The sequence below is a fragment of the Desmodus rotundus genome, chromosome 2 (assembly GCF_022682495.2).
Source record: "Desmodus rotundus isolate HL8 chromosome 2, HLdesRot8A.1, whole genome shotgun sequence".
NCBI lineage: Eukaryota > Metazoa > Chordata > Mammalia > Chiroptera > Phyllostomidae > Desmodus > Desmodus rotundus.
In genome coordinates, this window is record NC_071388.1 from 159701045 (window position 1) to 159721089 (window position 20045).

The 20045-nt window shown below is 43.0% G+C and overlaps 1 protein-coding gene across 2 annotated transcripts in view; it reads left to right on the forward strand.

The window, feature by feature from the left end:
- RAPGEF4 (Rap guanine nucleotide exchange factor 4) overlaps positions 1 to 20045 on the forward strand; it is a 278213-nt gene that overhangs the window by 21681 nt on the left and 236487 nt on the right. For both annotated transcript variants that reach the window (XM_024561474.3, XM_024561475.3), the window contains exon 2: positions 19316 to 19458. In XM_024561474.3, coding sequence (XP_024417242.2) covers positions 19316 to 19458 — 143 coding nt within the window. The remainder of the gene's footprint in view (positions 1 to 19315; positions 19459 to 20045) is intronic.

The following is a 20045-nucleotide window of genomic DNA, read 5'->3' on the forward strand; positions in this document are numbered from 1 at the left end:
TTCAAGCCTTTCTTGTTCATTAGTAAATACACTTTATCTCCTTTCATACTTCCTACACAAAGTAGGCACCAAGTAAAATTTTATTTGATGGTTGAATAAACATGGAACCTGCAGACTTAAACCATCCTAAAATCCTGCAGTCCTACACAGGCGGGTGAATTCCCTGCCTTTATTTTGTTTGGCTTTTCAATGGAAATTCAGGTGAGATGGGTGTGGCAGGATGTGGTTGGAAGGTATGATCTCATCTGTCCAATACAAGGGCAGCAGTGAGCCCAGATCCTGTCAGGTGCAGCTTGGAGCCTTCAGTTTGGATGCTGGCAGAAAGGACCTTAATTTAGCGCATCCATGGCTGAATTCTGGAAAGCACTGACCTGCCCCTCTTATGGGGACTCCTTTGGGGAGCCATACTCTATTCTATGATATATGGACACAGCACCTGTCTAAGGTGCCTCCTCCTTGGTCTTGGAGACTGACAAAAAGCCTGTTATCTGTCCAGAATGCTTTCAGTTTCGTGGAGTAAGCGAATTTGTGAAACTCCGGCACTGGGCAACTCGGTCAGCTTTATCAGAGAGTTGGAGCCAGTACTGAACATGGGCCTGTGAACTTCTGTGTGACCATGTATTAGTTTCCTACAGCTGCCATAACGAATTGCCATAAGCTGGGTGGCTCAAGACAACAGACATTCCTTGTCTCACAGTTCTGAATGTCAGTAGTGCAGAATCAAGGTGTTGGCAGCGTCCTGCTTCCTCTACAGGCTGCAGGGGAACATCCTTCCTTGTCTCTGTCTACCTTCTGGTGGCTGCTGGCCGTCCTTGGCATTCAGTGGCTTGCATCACTCATTCTACTCTCAGCTTCCATCATATCATGAATGGCCTTTCCTCTGTGTCTCTTTTTGTGTGTCCTCTCCTTTTCTTATAAGGACACCAATCATATTGGACTGAGAGCCCACCCTAGTTCAGTAGGACCCCATCTTAACTCCCTACATCTGCAGTGATACTATTTCCAAATTAGGTCACATTCTGAGTTCCAGGTGGACATGAAGTTTTGAGAGACACCATTCAACCCAGTAAGGACAGTAATAGAAAAACCCAGAAAAGAATTGACCTGTTCCATTTGCCTGAACTATTTTGAAGATCTCTGTTTAATATTCTACATATCCAACTTCTGGTTCAGGTATCTTAGGAGAAGGAGCATCAGGGTGGTCTTTTTGTCCCCAGCACCTTGTCATCTTAGAGGACCCAGATCATCGTCGCACTGAGGGGGCTGGTAGCTGAGATAAAAACGCTTATGCCCACGCTGAGTATACGGTGCTGGGTACTCAAGTTCTACGCATATGTGTCTGGGTCCGGCCACAGCCAGTGACTTCCTCATAGTTTGTGATGACCTGGAGTATCAGATGTGGGCATGTCTGGCCAGAGAACCCAGACATAATTTATCTTTACTCCTTGTGGACTGGGTTCCCTTCCCTTTAGTTCTGGTTGCCACTATAGTAGGAGGTGGAAGTGGTGGAGACAGCTAAAGGGGCTGCGGGTGCTTACAGGGAATCTGCATGTTGTGTATCTTCAGACCCTGCGTTCTGGGCTCTGAGCCTCAGGGGAGGACATGACGTAGCTGCCAGCTCAGTGCAGACAGACTTGCGGAAGGTGGGGGTGTTCCTGGACTGTGATCTGAAAGTCATTTTTCCCCTGGTGCCATATGTAAATTAGATTTCTTGTCCCTTTATAGTGGGCTTATGATTTCTAATTAAACAAGATGTTTTACAAACTCCATGAATCCTATAACGTTTTGACTTCAACTGAGGAAGTGAAATTCCCACTTTTATTTATGTGTTTGTCAAAAACAGCTTTACTGAGGTAGAAGTTCATACAATAAAGTACAAATACTTAAATTATACAATTTGTTAAGTTGTGACTTATGTGTATACTTGTGAAACTATCACCACAATCAAGTCAGCAAACTATCCATCACCCCTCAGGTCTCCAGTGGCCCTTTATGTTCTCTGCCTCCAGCCCCTGCCCCACCTCATCCCCAAGCAACAACTGATTTGTCACTAGAGTTTAGTTTGCATTTTCTAGAATTTCATGTAAGTGGAATCATTCAATAAAGGGAACAAAGTGTATTTGGACGGCTTTCTTCACTCAGTACAATTGTTTTGAGATTTACTGAACATCAGGAAATCTCAACAGCTTATATATTTTCATTTCCAAGTCATATTCTATTGCACGGACATATAGAGTTGGTTTATCCGAACATCTGCTGATGAACATTGGATTATTGCCAGTGTTTGGCTGATACAAATTAAACTACTATGAACATTCATGTGAAACTGTACAAGGTGGGCAAAAGTAGGTTTACATAACAAACAAGTAATACAGTAACTAATACATAATAATACAAGAATAAACTGTTTTGTGTACCCACAACTGCAAACCTACTTTTGCCTACCCCTATATAAAAACAGCTATACCATAGACAGGTACAAAAATAAAATTAGTACATCTAAGAACCCATACCATTCCCACTTTTCCAGAGAAGCTGCTCTGGCAAGGGTTACCTGTGAGTTGGTGATGGCTGAATCCAGGTAAGACTTTTAGGGTGAGATGTTGCAGGACCCCTGCGTCATTCTCCCTTCAACCATTCCCTGCGGCACAGCCCTTTGCCCTCAGCTTCCATCCCTCTGTTTCCTCTAACTCTTCTCTAGCGAACACTGACTCATTCCCTGTCTTCACGTCAGTGCTTACTCGTGTGTGTTCCTTTTCTTTTAGTAATTTCCTTCTTTGGAGTTTCAAACTTCTTCTCACTGATTATTGCATTCTCTTTCTTTGCCCCAGTTGTGTTTGAAATTCATTGATGGCTGACTTTGAAATGAAAATTTGAAAATTCTCGCACCTTCCACATTTATGGCTGTGAATTTCTAAGGCATTGAAAATAAAAAGAAAAAAGAAAAGTTGGCAACGTGACCACTTTTTGTCTTTGTTTTCTGAAAAAGCAAAAAGCAAAAAGTGCTCCATGGGGTTCCCTTTTCAGCTTGTTTTTCTGATTAGCCCGCTTTCCCTCTGAACAATCTTTGTTCCTCACAAAGACTCAGCTCACAGGTGTCTGCTGATGACTCCCGAGTCTGAATCTCCAGCCCAGCTCTGCCGACCTCCTGATAGCTCTCTTATCTCTTAAGATACAAGCTGTTGAGAGAACAGACTGACAGCAGTCAGAGGGGAGGGGGTTGGGCTGGGTGAAAAAGGTGAGGGGATTAAGCAAAATCAAAGAAACAAACAACAACTCATAGATACAGACCATGTGGTGATTGCCAGAGGGAAGGGGGGTGGGGGAAGTAGAAGAGGGTTAAGGGGGGTGAATGGTGACAGAAAGACTTAACTTTGGACTCATATTGAACACAGATGATGTATTATAGAATTGTACACTTGAAACATATAATTTTATTAACTAATGTCACCCCAATGAATTCAATTTTAAAAGACTTTCTAAAGGTAGCAGAAAAAAGAGCTATATGCTGTTGAAAATTCATGACCAAGTTTTATATGTTCACGTGTTTGTTTTTAACCCTTCGTTACTGTCCATGTGAATATGTTTACTATATACCATTGTAAGTGTTGGGGGAAAATGCTTTTTCTTCCTGCTTTTATCCGACAGCTTGATGAAGAGCCATGTTAATTTCTGTCTTTCAGCCAGTTCAGCCACGCTTTCTGAACACAGTACAGAAAGAATTTGTTGTTTGATAGAATTCTGGGTAGAAACATCTTTTCAGCTTCTCTACCTCTTTTTTTTTTTTGGCCCAAAGATTTGGACATAACTATTGGGCAGTGTTTTTATTACATTTTCTTCTCTTCTATGAATTTCACTTCCAAGACTGTTCTGAAACCATCTTCAAGGAAAGCTTCAAGTAATTTCTGCATTTTCTTTCTTTCTTTTAAAAAAAAATAATCACCCTGCTTAGAACCAAGTATACTGTCTTTAGCTACAAAAAAAAAAAAAAAAATTCTGGCAACTTTCCTTCAAGCTGTGTATAATTGGCTTTTGGGTGTTGTCATAAGAGTCATAGTTTTGTACAGTTATAGTTCAGGATTTTCCCACTTAAGATATAAAAAGATTCGGGCTCATTTGTATCTCCACATAGATAAAACCTCTACCTGAATAAAATAGAAACACATCCTATGCCTTTCAGATTTACTTTTGCGTGTACCACCGAGCTGCCTGTGGTACCCAGGTTTGCCGGCATCGGCGCTGCTGAGTTTACTGTGGGAAGCTCAGAGGCCGACACTAGGAGCTCTGGTCTTCAGTGATTCATGTTGTTTGGCGCATGCGTTTTTGGTTTTGTTTTTATTGACCGGGACAAAATGTATGTGCTTCACGTGCACAGACAGATCCAAATCTCTACCAGGTAACACCCTGGGAGCTACTAAAGTCAGGGAGCTCAAGTCTTTGAATGAATGAATGCTCCAGCAGTCATTCATACAAGAAATGCATTGCTATTTTAAAACGTAAAGAGGAAAAATACATCTATCATTTAAAAACTCTTAATTTTGATTGGTGTTTGTTATAAGGATTTTCACTAAAACAGAAAATGGAGCTATTTATGTCGTCTCATGCTTGTAAACAAAACATTTGATTTATCACATTTTTTTTTTAGCAATTTCAGCAGGAAGTAGTTTGTGGGAGCCAGTAGATTCTTTTGCAGCCAAAAGGAAAAAAAATAAAAAGCTTCTATGGATTCATCAAGAAATCACACTTCCTGGCGTGAACACTTAGGCGGAAGAGTGCCAGCTGGACGCACTGGTGACGTTAGCAGAATCAGTTCTCACTGTTCCGCACTGCAGTGCTGAGGCTGGGGATTCCCGTGTAGCTCCACAGCGGCAAATGCGCAATACGTTTACTGCATATAAAGATATTTATGACCTACTGGTCTGCATGCAAAAATGCGACGTGGGCCAAGATGGAAAATCAGAATATTCATGTGGCAAATTCTTCAAAAAACTCAAAACTGCAAACCTTTTCTTCTGAAAAATCCTTCTGGAGAAGTTATGCTCTGGTAGGAGCACCCTGTTTCACCTGCAGCCCTCCTTGCATTCTCAGGCAGTATTGAATGCCACCAGGGATGGGGCGCATGTGCCCTGCGAAGCTCACACAAGGGCTCACACAAGGGCGAGGAACACAGGCCTCGGCTCACCTTTTCCATTTCCTGTGTGCAAATGTAGAACAAATCATGTTGTGGAGCCGCTGGAACTGGAGCTGGGCTAAGCTGTGAGACTTCAAAGGAAGTGTCTTGGGGCTCCAGTCTATAAGAGGTTCTAAAACAGCAAAAATAAGACATGGAGAAAATTAGCCTTACCTTTGTTTTCCAGATAAAATACAGGACATCCAATTGAATTTGAATTTCAGATAAAAGATAACATTTTTCTAATATAAGTATGTCATGATTATTGCAATGGGATATACTTATACTAAAAAATTCTTTATCTGAAATTCAAATTTAAGTGCTATTCTGTATCTATATTTGCAAAACGACGCAATTCTAGACTACCCCACTCTGTATACAAAGAATGCTCTAGAAGGAGATCCACTTTAATACGGTGCTTATGGCTAACCACAGGTTGTTGAACTCTCCTAAAGAGGGTGGCGCTCATTAAATGCAGGCTTAGTTTTGTGGGTAGTGTTGATGGTGGTGTGTATGTACAGCCGCTTTTGTTTGTTAAGCGGGGCAGCAAATCTGGCCCTGGCTGAGCTGCTTGAGGGAAGAGAGAGGAGTCGCTGAGGGCTGCCACTGGCTGGTCCTCCTCCTCCGCCTGCCCCTCCGCTGTGCTCAGCCTCTTTGTTAAGGAAACAGGAACCACTAGTCAGAGAAGTTCAGAGTCTCTCTGCACTATCAGCCGCTTGGGGCAGCCACACGTCTCTAAGCGGCCCCGGTTAAAAATGTGGTGGGTAGGAGTCCAGTTCTGGGCTGCCCCCACTGACTGAGATTGGTGAAAGTCACTAAACACCTGCCAGCTTCGTTTGCCCGTCTGCAGGATAGTAATGCCTACCTTGTAAGACTGCTGTAGGAGGAAACAAAAGCTAACGCAGTGGCTGGCACAAATAACGCCCCCTTTTATTACAAAATCTCTTATTACAAAAAAGCATGGAATTCTGTAATATAACAATATCACACCCAAACACACCATACGATATTTTAGGTGAAATGTTCAAATTAACACTGTAAATTATTACACCCATATTATTCCCTACCCTCCACACTCCAGCAGGCCTTACTTCTGCTGGACCCTGTGTGTGTAAAGCAAGCACATTCGTTGACCACTAATAAGGACACAGTAAATGCCAGCTGCTCTTTTTACTCTAATTCCCCAAACGTAGTTCTTGCTGGGCTGTGCTATAGTCACTTACCCAAGGGTATTTCTTATTTGGATGCACACAGCTTGAAGAGAGGGGGTACCTCCCGCTCACGTTTGATAGGCAGCGCGGCATGGCGACATTCGGTAGGCACTGTGCTGCGTGAACGTCTGTTGAGTTGGAGAAGTTGACATCTATTGTTCCATGGATTTAGGAAACAGAGTCCGGTTGGGCCCTGAGCCGTCACACTTACAGAACCAGTTCTCTGGGAAGAACTTCCCAACTGAAGTGCAGTGCTGTTAAAACCCGAGACCGATTCCCTTGGCCTTTGGGGTGGCCTGAGCTTCATCGAGGGCTTGGGGACATGACTCAGTTTGTCCCAGTAATTTTCTATGAGTGCCATCACTTTAAACGAGGTTGGAAGACGCTGCTCTAGGCTGAAATGTAAAATGTACAGTTGTCACTAAATAATACATATAGTTGTGTTTTTGAAAAACAAAACAGGTTTTAGCTAGATGAAGATTGGAAAGACATAGGAATTGAGTATGTTTGAGGAGATTGTAATTGTGGGTGATTTTTTGCACTAATGTTTTTCTAAATGCATTTCTATAATTAAGAAACGGTAAACCTTCACGAGTGTTACTTTAAAAATACATTGTAGCCCTGGCCGGGTGGCTCAGTTGGTTGGAGCATCATTCCATATACCAAAAAGTTGCCGGTTCAATCCCAAGTCAGCGCGTATGTGGGAGGCAAATGATCGATCTCTCTCTCCCTTCTTTCCTTAAAAAAAAATCAACAAATAAATCCTCCGGTGAGGATTAAAAAGGAACACTTAAGTGCTACTTTTAAAAATGTTAATTTATATGTGGCTATTAAGTAAACTCCTAACAATGTTATAACATAGATAAAATTGTTATATTGTGAACAATTGTTACAGTGAAGGTTAAATAAAAGTCCACATTTAATCTGTGAAAGAAACTGTCATGTCTCAAAGGAAAATAAAAACCCGCATGTACAGAAGGCAATAACTGTTGAATCATGGACGCTGACACATATGGTAAGTGAGGGAGTGGGCCGCGAGTTGTACAGATTGGCTCCACACCCCTGACCCCCAGGGGAGCACCTGCAGAGCAGGGGCAGGAGACAGGTTATCTGAGTAAGGCGCATGTATGATTTACTGTCCAAACCAGGGCACTTCTGAGGGGGAGCGGGGGCACTCTTAATCATCTCACTGGGACTGTAAGGTAAGCCGTGGCTATCCTGGGGCACACTGGACCCAGTGTCACACCACTTCTAAGTGGGCATTGGACAGAGAAGGAGAGTTATGCTTATTGTCACGCCTGTGGATGAGCATGTGGAAGTTTTTGTAAGTGTTATAGAAATGAAGTCTTCATGATACTATAAAAAGTATGATATGTGGAGCTGTAAAGCTCTGTTCTAATTAGTCTCCATATCTTTTTCCCCCTTCTCCTCTAGTTCATTCCCTGATAGAAGACTGATTTTCCAAAAGAACAGCTGTGATTTTTTTCAGTCTCGTTAAGATCTCTGCTGACCAGCATAGTGGGCAGAATGAAGTCTGCACCTTCACTGGCTCACGCATCAGCCCGGCCCTCACAGGGCCTCAGTGTCTCTTCTCAGTTTTCCCCTTTGAGAAACCACTAGAACTTTAGATCATTGGAACTCCTGGCTACTCCTGGCCTACAGTTTCCTACCTCTGCCTCTGCTTATGCTTTATCATCTTCTTGCCAGGAAATCTGCTACCTTTGTTTGTGCTTATATGTTTCTGCCTACTCTTCATGATCCAGTTCAAGTTCCAGCTAACATGCTGCAGAAAGCTGAAAGCTGGAAGAAAAAAGTTCTCTGTAAAACTTCTGTACTCATTCTTGCCTCCTCTATCTTTGAACCGCCAGGAGTTTTTATATGGACCTCTGTGTACCTTCATATGGACCCGTATGACTGTATTCATCCTTGCATTCCCATCATTTAGAGGTCTTAGATCCCCGTATCAATCAGAAGTTGTTTTAGGGCAGAATCAAAGTCCTCTTCTTCCTGTGACTTTCAAAGAATTTTTCCTTGTACTTTGCACATGGTTGCCATGCAACAGATTTGTTGAATGACAGAGGTTAGAGACTGAATTTCAGAATTGCCGTGCCCTTTATCTCTGCTTCAGTGAAGAAATGGTGGGGGACAAAGGCATTTCCTGTTTTATTTGCTCAGAGACTTGGGACTGGGATGCATGTGAGCGTCTGATTCTTGTTGGCCCTGAGGAGCAGCTTCCCATTCCTCACAGAGGGACTAAGAGGTGGACCAGCGTCTGGCATTTGGAAAGTCTGTTACACTCTGTCAGACTAGAGCTGTGTCTTCTACATAGACGAGAGTCACAACATCTATTTACTAAATGGACCACACATGACTACAACAAGGTCCCTTTCTGATACTGCCTTTGGCCAGCCACTGGCCCTTGAGGGAACTCTGTCTCTAGGCATCTTTTTTGCTTGGGTACTCATAATTGCTGGATGTGATAAATCAAACATTGCCCGAAACTTCATGCAAGGCCAACTTTCTTTTTTATAGCATTCTATACACCACCCTTCCTAGCCTAGAATATTAATTCTGATAACTTTGAAAACCAAAATGACTAACAGTAAAAAGAAAGACTGTCAAATTGAATCTTCATCCCTAACTAATCACACTCCCTGCCATATGTCCTTGGCACAAATCGTGTTGCTGCCTGGGGCGTCTCATTCTCTGCAGTGAGGCGTGCTGGGAATTGTGTCGGTGAGGGCTGCTCTTGCCGTTTTACACTCTGAGGGGACGTAAGAATGAAATTCAAGGCATCTGTTTTTCCTGGCGTTTGTAGTTTTGGAGCTATGAAAATTAGATGTCTTAGTGGGTGGGTATGAAGACAAAAGGTTTTAGTGTAACAAAAATTTATTTAAAAAAATCATATTCTCTACTAACCAACTCGTTTTGTTGGCTACTCCCTATTAAAGCTGGAGAACTGTGAAAGAAAGGAGAATTTGACAATATCTTAAGAAATGCATCCTACTGTGCCCTAAGTAACCTTTAGTTTACTAATAATATTCAGGTGATAAGATCCTATTCTGTACAATATGTAATTTATAGGCCATGGCCAGCTATACTGTACAGAGAACATTATTCCAACCAAATCCCTGAGTGTATTTTTATTTAGCAATAGATCTGGAAGGTCCTGCCCCATTTTGGTTAAGATATTGTCAGGATATAAACTGCCAAGTAATTACAGGGTAACACTCTGACATAGCACCCCGATTTTATTTATTTATTATTTATTTATTGGCTCAATATATAACTCCTCTTAGAACATAGGCTACAGATGGACCGAATCTTGAAGATAATTTAGCCCCGTGGCTTCCTTTTGGATATGGGGAAGGCAGCCCCAGGAAGTTAAACAACTTGCTTGTTAGTGGAGATGCTAACCCTACGTCACATAGTCTAGCACATTCTGCTGGTCCCGGGGCCAGCCCAGATTTATGAAGAGAGGAAATAAGTTCTAGTTCTTGATGGAGATAGTGATAAAACATTTGTGGCCATTTTTAATCCACCGTACTCCAAGCAGAAGTTTCGTTTTATAACATTTTAGACTCTCTGGGGTATTCACTGCTTTTTAGTTGGAAAAATTTCAGCTGTTTTTTTCTTCAAACATATTTTTTCGTCCTCATTTTCCTTCTCTTCGCTATATAGGACTTCAAATTTATGTAGATTAAACTCTTGGCATTGTCTCATGGGTCACTGAGTCTGTGTTTATTATTATTATTTAACCTCTCTCCTCTCCATGTTTTGGTTTAGATAATTTGTACGGCCTGCCTTAAGGTTCATTGATCTTTTTTCTGCAGTGCCCAGGCTACTCTTAAGTCCATCCAGTACAATTTTTTCTTTTCATATTTTGTATTTTTCAGCTTTAGAATTTCCATTTGCTTCTTATTTAAAGTATCCATTCTCCTTATGCTAATCTTTTAAAATCTTTAAAGATATTTATAATAACTGTTTTTAAAGTCTTTGGTATTTTCAACATCTGCCATTACTGGGTCTGTTTCTGTTTACTTTTTTCTGGTCATGGGCCACATTTTCCTGTTTTCTTTGCATGTGTAATAATTTCTAGTTATATGGTTGACATTGTGATGCAATGATGTTGAGAATCTGGATTTGTTTCTTGAAAGAATGTCAGCTTCTATTTCATAGGCAGTAACTTCCTGGCTAACCTGCTTGCTTTTTATTGAGGCTTATTTTCACGCCTTTTTATTGATAAGATAGGTCTAGGTCTTGGGCTGACGTGGCATTTTTGGAATCTCAGTTGAATGTCCAGGACGATCGGCGAGGTCTGTCTGCTCTGGCTGTCAGAGATGCTGTCTCCTGTGTGACCTCTAAACCTTCGGTTCAGCTTACACTCCCCTGGAACTGTAGTCTGCCAGGCCTCTCTGGAGTATTGGCCTGCACATTTGCAGCCAATGACTCAGGAAGACCCCACGGTAGAATTTGTGTCTCTTTCTGTGAACAGTTCCTGCTTTCTGATTCACTTCTCTGCAAAGTCTGACCACCTCAGCATCCCCGAATTCTTATCTCTGCCACACGAGCCCAGTAAGACTGCCATGCTCTGCGTGGGTTCTCCATGCCCACCTGTGTTCCGGAAAGTGTCTCTAGGCAAAATATCAAGTCTATTATGTGGATCAACTCTTGTGTTTCCCTTCCTTCTGGGATCATAGTCCTGTGTTAGCTGTTATCCAATTCTGAAAGCAGTTGCTTCATGTATTTTGTTCAATTTTTGAAATTGTTTTCTGTGGGATGGTTAGTTTGGTACCAGTTACTCCATAATAGCCAAAAGTAGAAGTTTTCCATCTTTTATATTGAAACAATAGATTTTTAAAATAAGTAGAAATTCCTTTTATTTAAAAAAACATAAATTGCCATCCTACATAGTGCTTAGGTGACCAATCTGGAGCATTAAATATAGAGATAATTTCACTAGCAAACTAAAGATGCCTGCAGGGCTTTCTTTGATGCTTGGCTACTACGTGTGGTCAATCACATGCTGATGAGCTGTTGAAAGAAATTCTAGTAAAAACCCCTTGCTTCTAGGTCAAAATAATGCTGACTTTGACATGCTGAACTTTTTTATTCCATCCCTTCTCTGCTGGAGCCCTGGAATTCTTCTGTGATTTAGTTCTCCTGCTTGAGTTCTAGTTCCTCAAGGGGACTGACCGCCCAAGCTTCCATCATCTCATCCCAACCTCTAAAGACCTGTCTTCACCCAGTGTGTCTGCATACCAATAGTTCTATTTCTGTCTGTTACTAATCAGTCAGGATAAAACTCAGGCTCATCTCCCACCCCCATTTAAATATATTTATGTCCATTAGGAATACTGTGGGGCAGGAGAGACTGGTTCCCACAGGAAGAGCTTGCTTATCTCCACACAGGAATAGTGAACCCGCCTGCAGTTGCTGGTGCCGTGTTACACATTCTAGTTTAGAACCACTTTCAGTTTGGGCCGAGTGCAGTGGATTTCTTTGACTACATGTCTCTGAAGAATTGTGCTTGCCCTTCCTTGTTTCTGGGGTATTGCTTTAGAACTGCCCTGTTTCCAGGTATCATATGATTTTTACCTTCAGAAAAGGCTTAATTCATAATAGGGTAAAAGACTGAAAGTCAGTGTTCTAGGTAAAATAATGTACCTCTCCTCCTCCCCTCCCCATCCTCAGTATTCTTCCTTTTTTTCTACTTTCTTTCTCCTTCAGGGGTCTTCTTTTTGTTGCTCAGGAAAAGAGAATGCTAACAAGATTGTTAGAAGAATCTGACTCAAGAGATTCTTATTCCCTAATCCTCACAACCTCACGGCCCTTAGGGCTTGCCAAAAATTTAATTGTAGCAGTGGCAATTTTTTTTGAACAGAGACATCTTAAATTTGAGTGTAGTTCTAAGTACTGTGGAATGATTTTTGAGAGCCTCTGCTTACTATGGTGAAAATTACATAGAGGTAAAATAAAACAATGAGCAAAAACCACAAAAAATCCATCAGTTCAAACTTATCCAGAAAGCGTTTTAAAGAAACATCAGATATCTGAGTCATCCTAGAAGCCATTCTAAAATTTTAAGGCACCAGAAGAAATTATTTTTAACTTAATGCCGGTAGAAGAAGTGTATTACCTAGGGAAAATTATGAAAGAGTCCTATTTTACATGCTGTTTGGGGTCCAGTGAGTGTCCTGATCTGGCTGGGGTCTGGGGGAGAGGCGTGGAGAGACTTAGCCCAGCCTGATGACCCTGCACTGAGTTCAGACACCCTTGGACAGTCAGAGAAGATTTCTGAAAAAGGTCTGCAAAGATGGGGCAAGGATGTACTTTGGTTTTGTATTTTCATTTTAATTGTACTGAGACAAATTACAACACACTGAGCCTGGTTAAAAAGGTTTTTCTCTCTGTGTTCACTAACAAAGGAACAGACACATTATTTAGATATCAGCAGGGCTGCTCCTGCCCTCTGCCCGAAGGTGAGCTTTTTTAACTGTCCAGATAGCCCTGGGCCCCAGAGCTGGCGTCTCTCTTGCCATCGGACCAATGACAGTGATTGGGGAGGTCCGCGAAAGGGAGGTGGAGGTATTCTGATCCCTCATGTTGTTCGGGGCCAAAAAGGTGGTCCAGAGTGACTTCAGTCACGACTCTCTAATTTTATTTGGGACCCCAAAGGGGCAGTTTTCTCTTCACTTTTTAAGAGAGATGTAAAAGCAAGCAGGCATGATTTCTAAACAGGGAGGTGTGAGGCCAGGAATGTGCAGACTTCACAGGTTCCACTCCCTGCTGGTTGATGGGCAGGCTGTGATTTGGAAGGGTCGTAGAGGTCTTGGTATGCCTGGTGACAGTCTGTCTCACTGAGAGGGTAAGGAGCTGAAGTTGCACCTGGGGTCTCAGGACCCAGCAGGGGGATTCTTCCAAGTCTTCCTTGAACACAGGCAGGATCAAGAGCCAAGAGAGAATTTTGGCAACTGATTGAGTTATGTGTGTTTGCATACATGCGTGTGAGTATGTATGTGTAGTATGTGTTCTTAAAGAAGAAGTGTTCAGTAACACTGGTCAAAGATGGTAAGGTAGACTTTATTCAGGACCTCGGCGATAGATACAGGTACCAGTGTCATCGGACCCTGCAGTGGGGAAGAAAGGTCCGGCTCAGCTCTGCATACAGCATGGGCAGGTGGGAATTTGTAGCCAAGGAGCAGGGTGGGCACGGGGGTCAGTGGATGGAAACTTCAAGGGGAAGGGGGATTCCACTAAACTGACCTAACAGGATTCTTGCTGAAGCTGGGTCAGGGTGATTGGATGTCACCTGGCAGGTGGTGGGGGATGAAGAGCCTGATCAGGTCCTGAGGGTGGTCCATCAGATATTGAGGGTGGGGGTTTGGGTTACAGTGACTTAGTGGGGTTCTTGCTAGGATTCGGTTTTATAAGGAAGTGCATAGATGGGTCCAAGAGAAGGTGCTAGAGCCTGACTACAGTCTGGTCAACAAAGAATCTTTGTCAGCATGGGTGAGTGCGTGTGCATTTGTACATATCTTTGTGTGTGCATTTCTGTGTGTGTATCTGTGCATGTGTGTGGGGGGGTGGGGGGAAGAAACTTAGGAAGAGGACTTAGTAGAACAGGTCTCTAGGGAGAATGGCCATTTTTAGGGCTAAATGGGCAAACAGTGGTGTTACGGTAGTCATAGAAAGAGAAATGAGAAAGAACTGATTTTAGGGATAATTTGCGATAATGGCTTTCAGGAAGTCTTTGTAGAACTTTCATCCATAAGTGATGTCTGTTCCTTCGCTGACTTCCTATTCCCTTTTTTCCTATTTTAATTGTGCTTCTTACCACCCTTCAGCTTGATGATGACTGTAGGCATGCAAACCTCCCTCATGCAACTTTAACTTCCTGTGCGCAGGGCGGCACCCTCCTTGTCACTGGAGGGCTTCCTCCTCCACGCGTGTAGGTACTCAGTAAATGTTTGCAGATTGAATGAGTGCATTTTCAGCACCTTTTCCCCCTGAATTTTGTTGACATTGTTGGGAAAACTTGTAATTAGTCAAGAGTAAACATTTCAGTATTCTAAGTGGTTAATAATCGTATAATTAAAATAACATGGTAAGTGGTAAACATCTTGATTTACGAAGACTTTTGATAGGTCCGTGGCATCATTGGTGTCATAAGTACACATGATTTTAGCATGCTGACACTCACATAACCTTTCGTCACATGTTCTTGTGTGTGAAATGGGGTTCATGAAACCTGCTTTATTTAACAGTTTGATCAGAATTTTCAAAGCCCTTTGAAAAGTTAACAGTGTTACAAAGAGGCCAAGATTGTCGAGTTCACAGTGTTTGGCATCTTACTGTTGTTACAACAGAGAAAAACACATGCTCATCTATCGAGAATTCTAATGTGTTTTTAAGCACTTTAATCATTGATTTCACTAGATACGTTTTTTTAAAAGGTCTTTGTGGCTAATGATGATGATAAAGAGATTGTATTAGTAACAACTTCTCTAGCCTGTTATAACTTACAGAGCTCACACATATTATCAGATTTAGCAGTTGATCGGGGAGGACACTAGCTCTTTATGCACGAAGTTGCTGCTGAAACAAAACAAACAAACTGTAAAGTCATTTTAATGCAAATGTATTTAGTTAGCAGGACACCCTGTACTTATCTTCAAAAGACATCTCAAAATTTAAAAAGTACCTCTTAAACTAATATAATATTGCCTGTCAACTATAATCAAAATTAAAGTTTAAAAAATACAGGTGAAGTAGTTGAGGAAACGAAGCATTACATACCGTCTCTCAGGAAGGCAGGGCTGTGAGGTTTGTCGTTGCCGCCGCCCCTTGCCCGAGTTGGTGATCGTGGGAAGGCAGCCGGGCAAGCGCAGTCCTGACCCCCGCCCTTCCCTTTCACTCACTTCCCGCACCCCCAGCTCTAACTGTTGGGTGCTGGAGTCCGTTGTCCCATGAGGCCCCTCACAGCTTCTGCAGGAGTAAGCACTAACAACACAAACAATAACAACACAAAATAATAACACATAAGCATTTGTGAGAAAAGTGTACCATAACTATAAAATCAACAGAAATACCTCCCCTCAGATGACCTGTAGGTTAGGTATATGATAATCAATATTCGCAATCACTTTGCCTTGGGGAGGGCCACCTCCTCATCAGTCAGCTGAGCGGAACAGCTGAACAACCCTGAAAAGAAAAAAACTAAAAGTAGGGAAACAGTGATTTTAGTGGTTTATAAAAAATAAGACCCAAATGAGTGAGTACTTGATGAGTGAATAGATGAATGACAGTATCTCCAAGAAGACAATATTTATATGCATGAAATAATAAAATAATGAAATTAGATGCCAAAAAATGTTACCAGTTGGATTTCAGAGATGAGAGAGAGTGTTATAAGGGAAAGCTCCCTGAGGGAGGGGACCCTGGGCTGGTCATAAGCAATTGAGTCAGTGTGAGAAAATAGCTTCCTGTCTGTAGTAGTTTTCTGTTGCTCTGTAACAAATTACCACAAGCTGAGTGGCTCAGAACAGCACACATTTATCGACTCGCCTTTGCAAGGGGTGGGACCCTGAGCACGGCTGGTCCGAATCCTCTGCTCAGTGTTGTAAAGGCTGAAATTAAGGTGCTGACTGGGCTGTGCTCCTTTCTGGAGCTCAGGGACCTGTTTGTTCCAAGCTCACAGGACTGTTGTTAGAATTCAGTTTCTTGCAGTTCTAGTTTTGAGGTCCCTGTTTTCTTGCTGGCTGCCAGCCAGGGGCCTCACACATTCTTTGCTCCGTAGCCTTCTTGCATCCTGGCAGTTTCCTTCTTCAAGGCTGGCAATAGAATCCCCCACTTCCTCTGTCTTCTTTTAAAGGATTCACTTGATTAGGTCAGGCCCCCCTGTTGGGGGGACCTCCCTTTTGACTAACTTAAAGTCGACTGATTAGGGATCTTCAGTTTTTTAAAAAAAAATGTTTGAATACTTTTTCCAGTTACAGTTTACAGTAATACTATTTTGTATTACTTTCAGGTGTACAGTGTAGTGGTTGGAAAATCACATGCTTTCCAAAGTGATTCCCCTTGATATTCCCAGTATCCACCTGATACCAGACATAGTTATTACAATATTATTGACTATTTCCTAAGCTGTACAAGGGGCCTTAATTACATAGCAAAATCCCTTTACGTTTGTCATATACCTAACATAATCATGGGGGTGATATCACCCCACTTTTTCTACGTCCTACTGACTAAGAGCAGATTACAGCTCCTGCCCACACCCGAGGGGGTGTACAAGGGCGCGGGCCACCTTTGAATCCTGCCCACCACAGTGTCTTCTTTTGTAAATGGTTCTTTTTGTTGTTGTCTGAACATGTTTTAAAAGTGAAGGTCTTAAAAAAAAGTGATTTAAAAAATGGGCGCTGGCTGTCAGGTGACAGGCTAAGGAAAATAATTTCTCTGAGGTTAGAGATTTTACTTATTTTAACTGAGGGGACCGGCTGTCCGCAGTGGTTAAGGGAGTGGAAAGGGGTGGGTTACAATGGCAGAAGCCCACCTCGCCTCTCTGGTACAGTGCCAGAGCTCCCTAACAGGCCTCTTGGTGGCTGGCCTTTACCCTCTCCCATCTGCCTCTACCTGCAGTCAAGGTGATCTTTCCAAAATGCGCATCCAGTCACGTCACTACCTGGCTAAAAATACTTCTGCTGACTATTAGATGGAACCCAAGCGCTCTGGCCTCCTGGGAAGGGACTGGCATGCCGTTCGGCTTTATGTCCCAACACTGGCTTTGGGTGCCCTTCATTCACACTCAGTTGAGACAGTGACAGTAAGATTAAGAAGAGGAGACAGATTTGAGAGATGGAGCAAGTAGAAGACGGAGCAAGCAGAATTACCTGCATGTGACGAGGGAGGACGGGCCTTCTTCCTGCACTTAAATAAGGAGTGCAGGTGCAGCAGCAGGTGTGGGAGAGAGGGTGAGTTCACTCTGAGGTCACCGTAGAAAATCACACCCAGGGCATGTGTGGCCTGCCCTCTACTGAGTACGGTGGGACCTGGAAGGGAAGTGCCAGGCATAACCTCCACAGAGAGGAGAATCGATGTGGCATTCAGAGATTGTGGATTCTCAGGACAAGAAGGGCAGCAGGAGGGTCCTCGCCAGTGGGAGTTACAGAGGTGGGAGAGTTAAGATGTCACTAAGCTGAATGGAATTTCCCCCACTGTCTGAAGTACCTAATAAAAGCGATGACAGATAGCACTGCTTTTCATTGTTTCTATGGTTTAAAGGTTTAAACAATGGGAGACATTGTTAGGACCTAATTTGTCTTGGCCAAAGAAAATATCAGGAAGAGAGGTTTCAAACTTTTTCTGGTTTTCTCAAATTAACTCTGTCTTTCCAAGTGTGTTTTGTCACTCAGCCTCCCATATCCGGTCATGAATCCTGAAGTTCTTTTGTGCCTGTTTTGGACTATATGGAAGTGCATACATGTTTCCTCCTGTTGCTTTCTGTTTTTGCTGGAGACCAGTTTCTTCTGGAGGGTGTTGGGCCAGAAATGTTTTTAAGCTGCCCTGGTCTGCCTTCCTAAAATGGGGCACTTTCTGAGGAGAATAAACAAAATGGGATGCTGCTTTCCTTGATGGAAGATGGAGTCTAGTGTCCATTTATCTCCCTTCCTATCAATGTCCAGTCAATTTGTACCTCATGGGGTCCTGGTGATTCCTCCTATGGTGGTCTCAGAGCTGCCGTGGCTTTGGGCCTGCAGGTTAGTGCCAGCGTGGCTGTGGCGGCGGCCGTGGGGTTCACGTGGCTGCTTGCTGTGGCTGCGGTGGCTCCCCGCTGGTGCTGACACTGCTGTCCAGAAGATTGCCCCTGGCACGGCTCCTCGCCAAGGGGCACCGCTGCCAGCCACTGTGGCCATCACTGCCTGTGGAGTGCCTTCCCTCTGGACACACAGAGGCTCCTGTTGAAAGTGGTCTGCACCACCGTCTGTACCTCTTTGTCAACTGCTGAAGTTCTGGCCCCTGAACTTGGAGAATGTGGCTGGGAGTTTATAAAGCCCCTCCGACCGGCCAATAGGTGGAAAGAGGCTGATAAACTACAGCACACACACGGAGGTGCCGTACCTTCCCGGTAAAGCCTGCAAACCTCTCAGCCCTTTCTTGCAGGCACTTGGCTGTCCCGTAGACTGGGCACTTGGCGGCAGGATTCCCCTTCTTCCTTCCTAGGAGGCATAATTCAAGCCCTTTCTGGACAGTTAATTGGGAGGCCAGTCGAGACTGTGGGCATATTCTTTGAGTGTAGTGTTCTTGGGCCTGAAAGTGTTATGGTGCAGGTGAAGAGCCCCCAAGTAAATGCATGAAAGCTGAGTTTGGTGATTGAACTCAATCTTCAGCCTCCTCCCCAGAGGTGGAGGAACGGGGCTGAAAGTTCCAACCCCTGGCAGCCAGCTGCCACCTGTCCTTAGGGAACTTAGGGGCTTTCCAAAAGTCACCTCACTGGCATAAGCTTGGCTGCAGTTGAAAGGGGCAGGTTGTGAGTAACAAGGCACCCATTTCACCTGCATGGCTCTGGAGCATTTCAGGAACTGAGGGCAAAAGACCCAATATTATAACAAAAGATGCCCCTATGGCTCTTACATAGAAAATTACAAGTTTCCGGAGCCAGAAACAGTGGGCAAAGACCAAGAAATACATATACATATATATATTTCTTATTATAAATTGCAATATCACAGCATCTGCAGTAACCATGATTTAAGGTGAACAGCTGACAAAAGCTTGGAAGTACCTGTGATGGGTGTGATGGGGTAGGTAACATTTGCAATGAAAAACTTGAAATTGGGACAGTTGCATAAACTTCGATATTACGAAAACAATGCATTTTGACTCAAACAAATCCTTACTGATATAGCTTTTTGTGTCTTGTCTCTTCTTGTAGACCATTGGAACGATCCAGTGAAGATGTGGATATAATTTTCACACGGCTGAAAGAAGTTAAAGCTTTTGAGAAATTTCACCCAAATCTCCTTCATCAGATTTGTTTATGTGGTTATTATGAGAATCTGGAGAAAGGCATAACACGTAAGAAACCCAACTCCAACAGCATACTTTCACGTATGGCTTGTGCTTGTTGGCAGCTACCCTGTGGGGATCCATAGCCATGGGCTACTTGCGCCAAATGTTTGAGTCTCCCCTGAAGGTGTTAGATTGACAAGTCCCTCTACTCTGTTTACTCAGTTTCATGTAGGCATTTCCTTAACTCCATTGGTCACAGCATGTAAGTGGCTCTTCCAGGGCAGCCTGCTTTCCAGGTGGAGTAGGAAGGACAAACTTACTCATATAATTCATCTGTATTTTTAGAAATTCAAATAATTATTTTCTCTAGCCCCCAAAATATGTTACCCAGTAGAATGTTAAGTAAAAATAAAAGGTCATTTAGCTAATCCTGGCAGTAATGTTTTGATTTGACCTCAGCCACATTCTCTATTCCAGGTGGGAATAAGGGGCAGGGAGAGTGAGACAATTTATAGGGTTAGCTACATTTTTTAAAAAAGTATTTTCTTATTAAAAAAACAAATGCTTTTCTATCTGTTGGAATACTTTATGCTGTGGTAATAGAAAACTCCCTTCCAACTGGCTTGAATAATGAAGTACTCGTACAAGAGGAA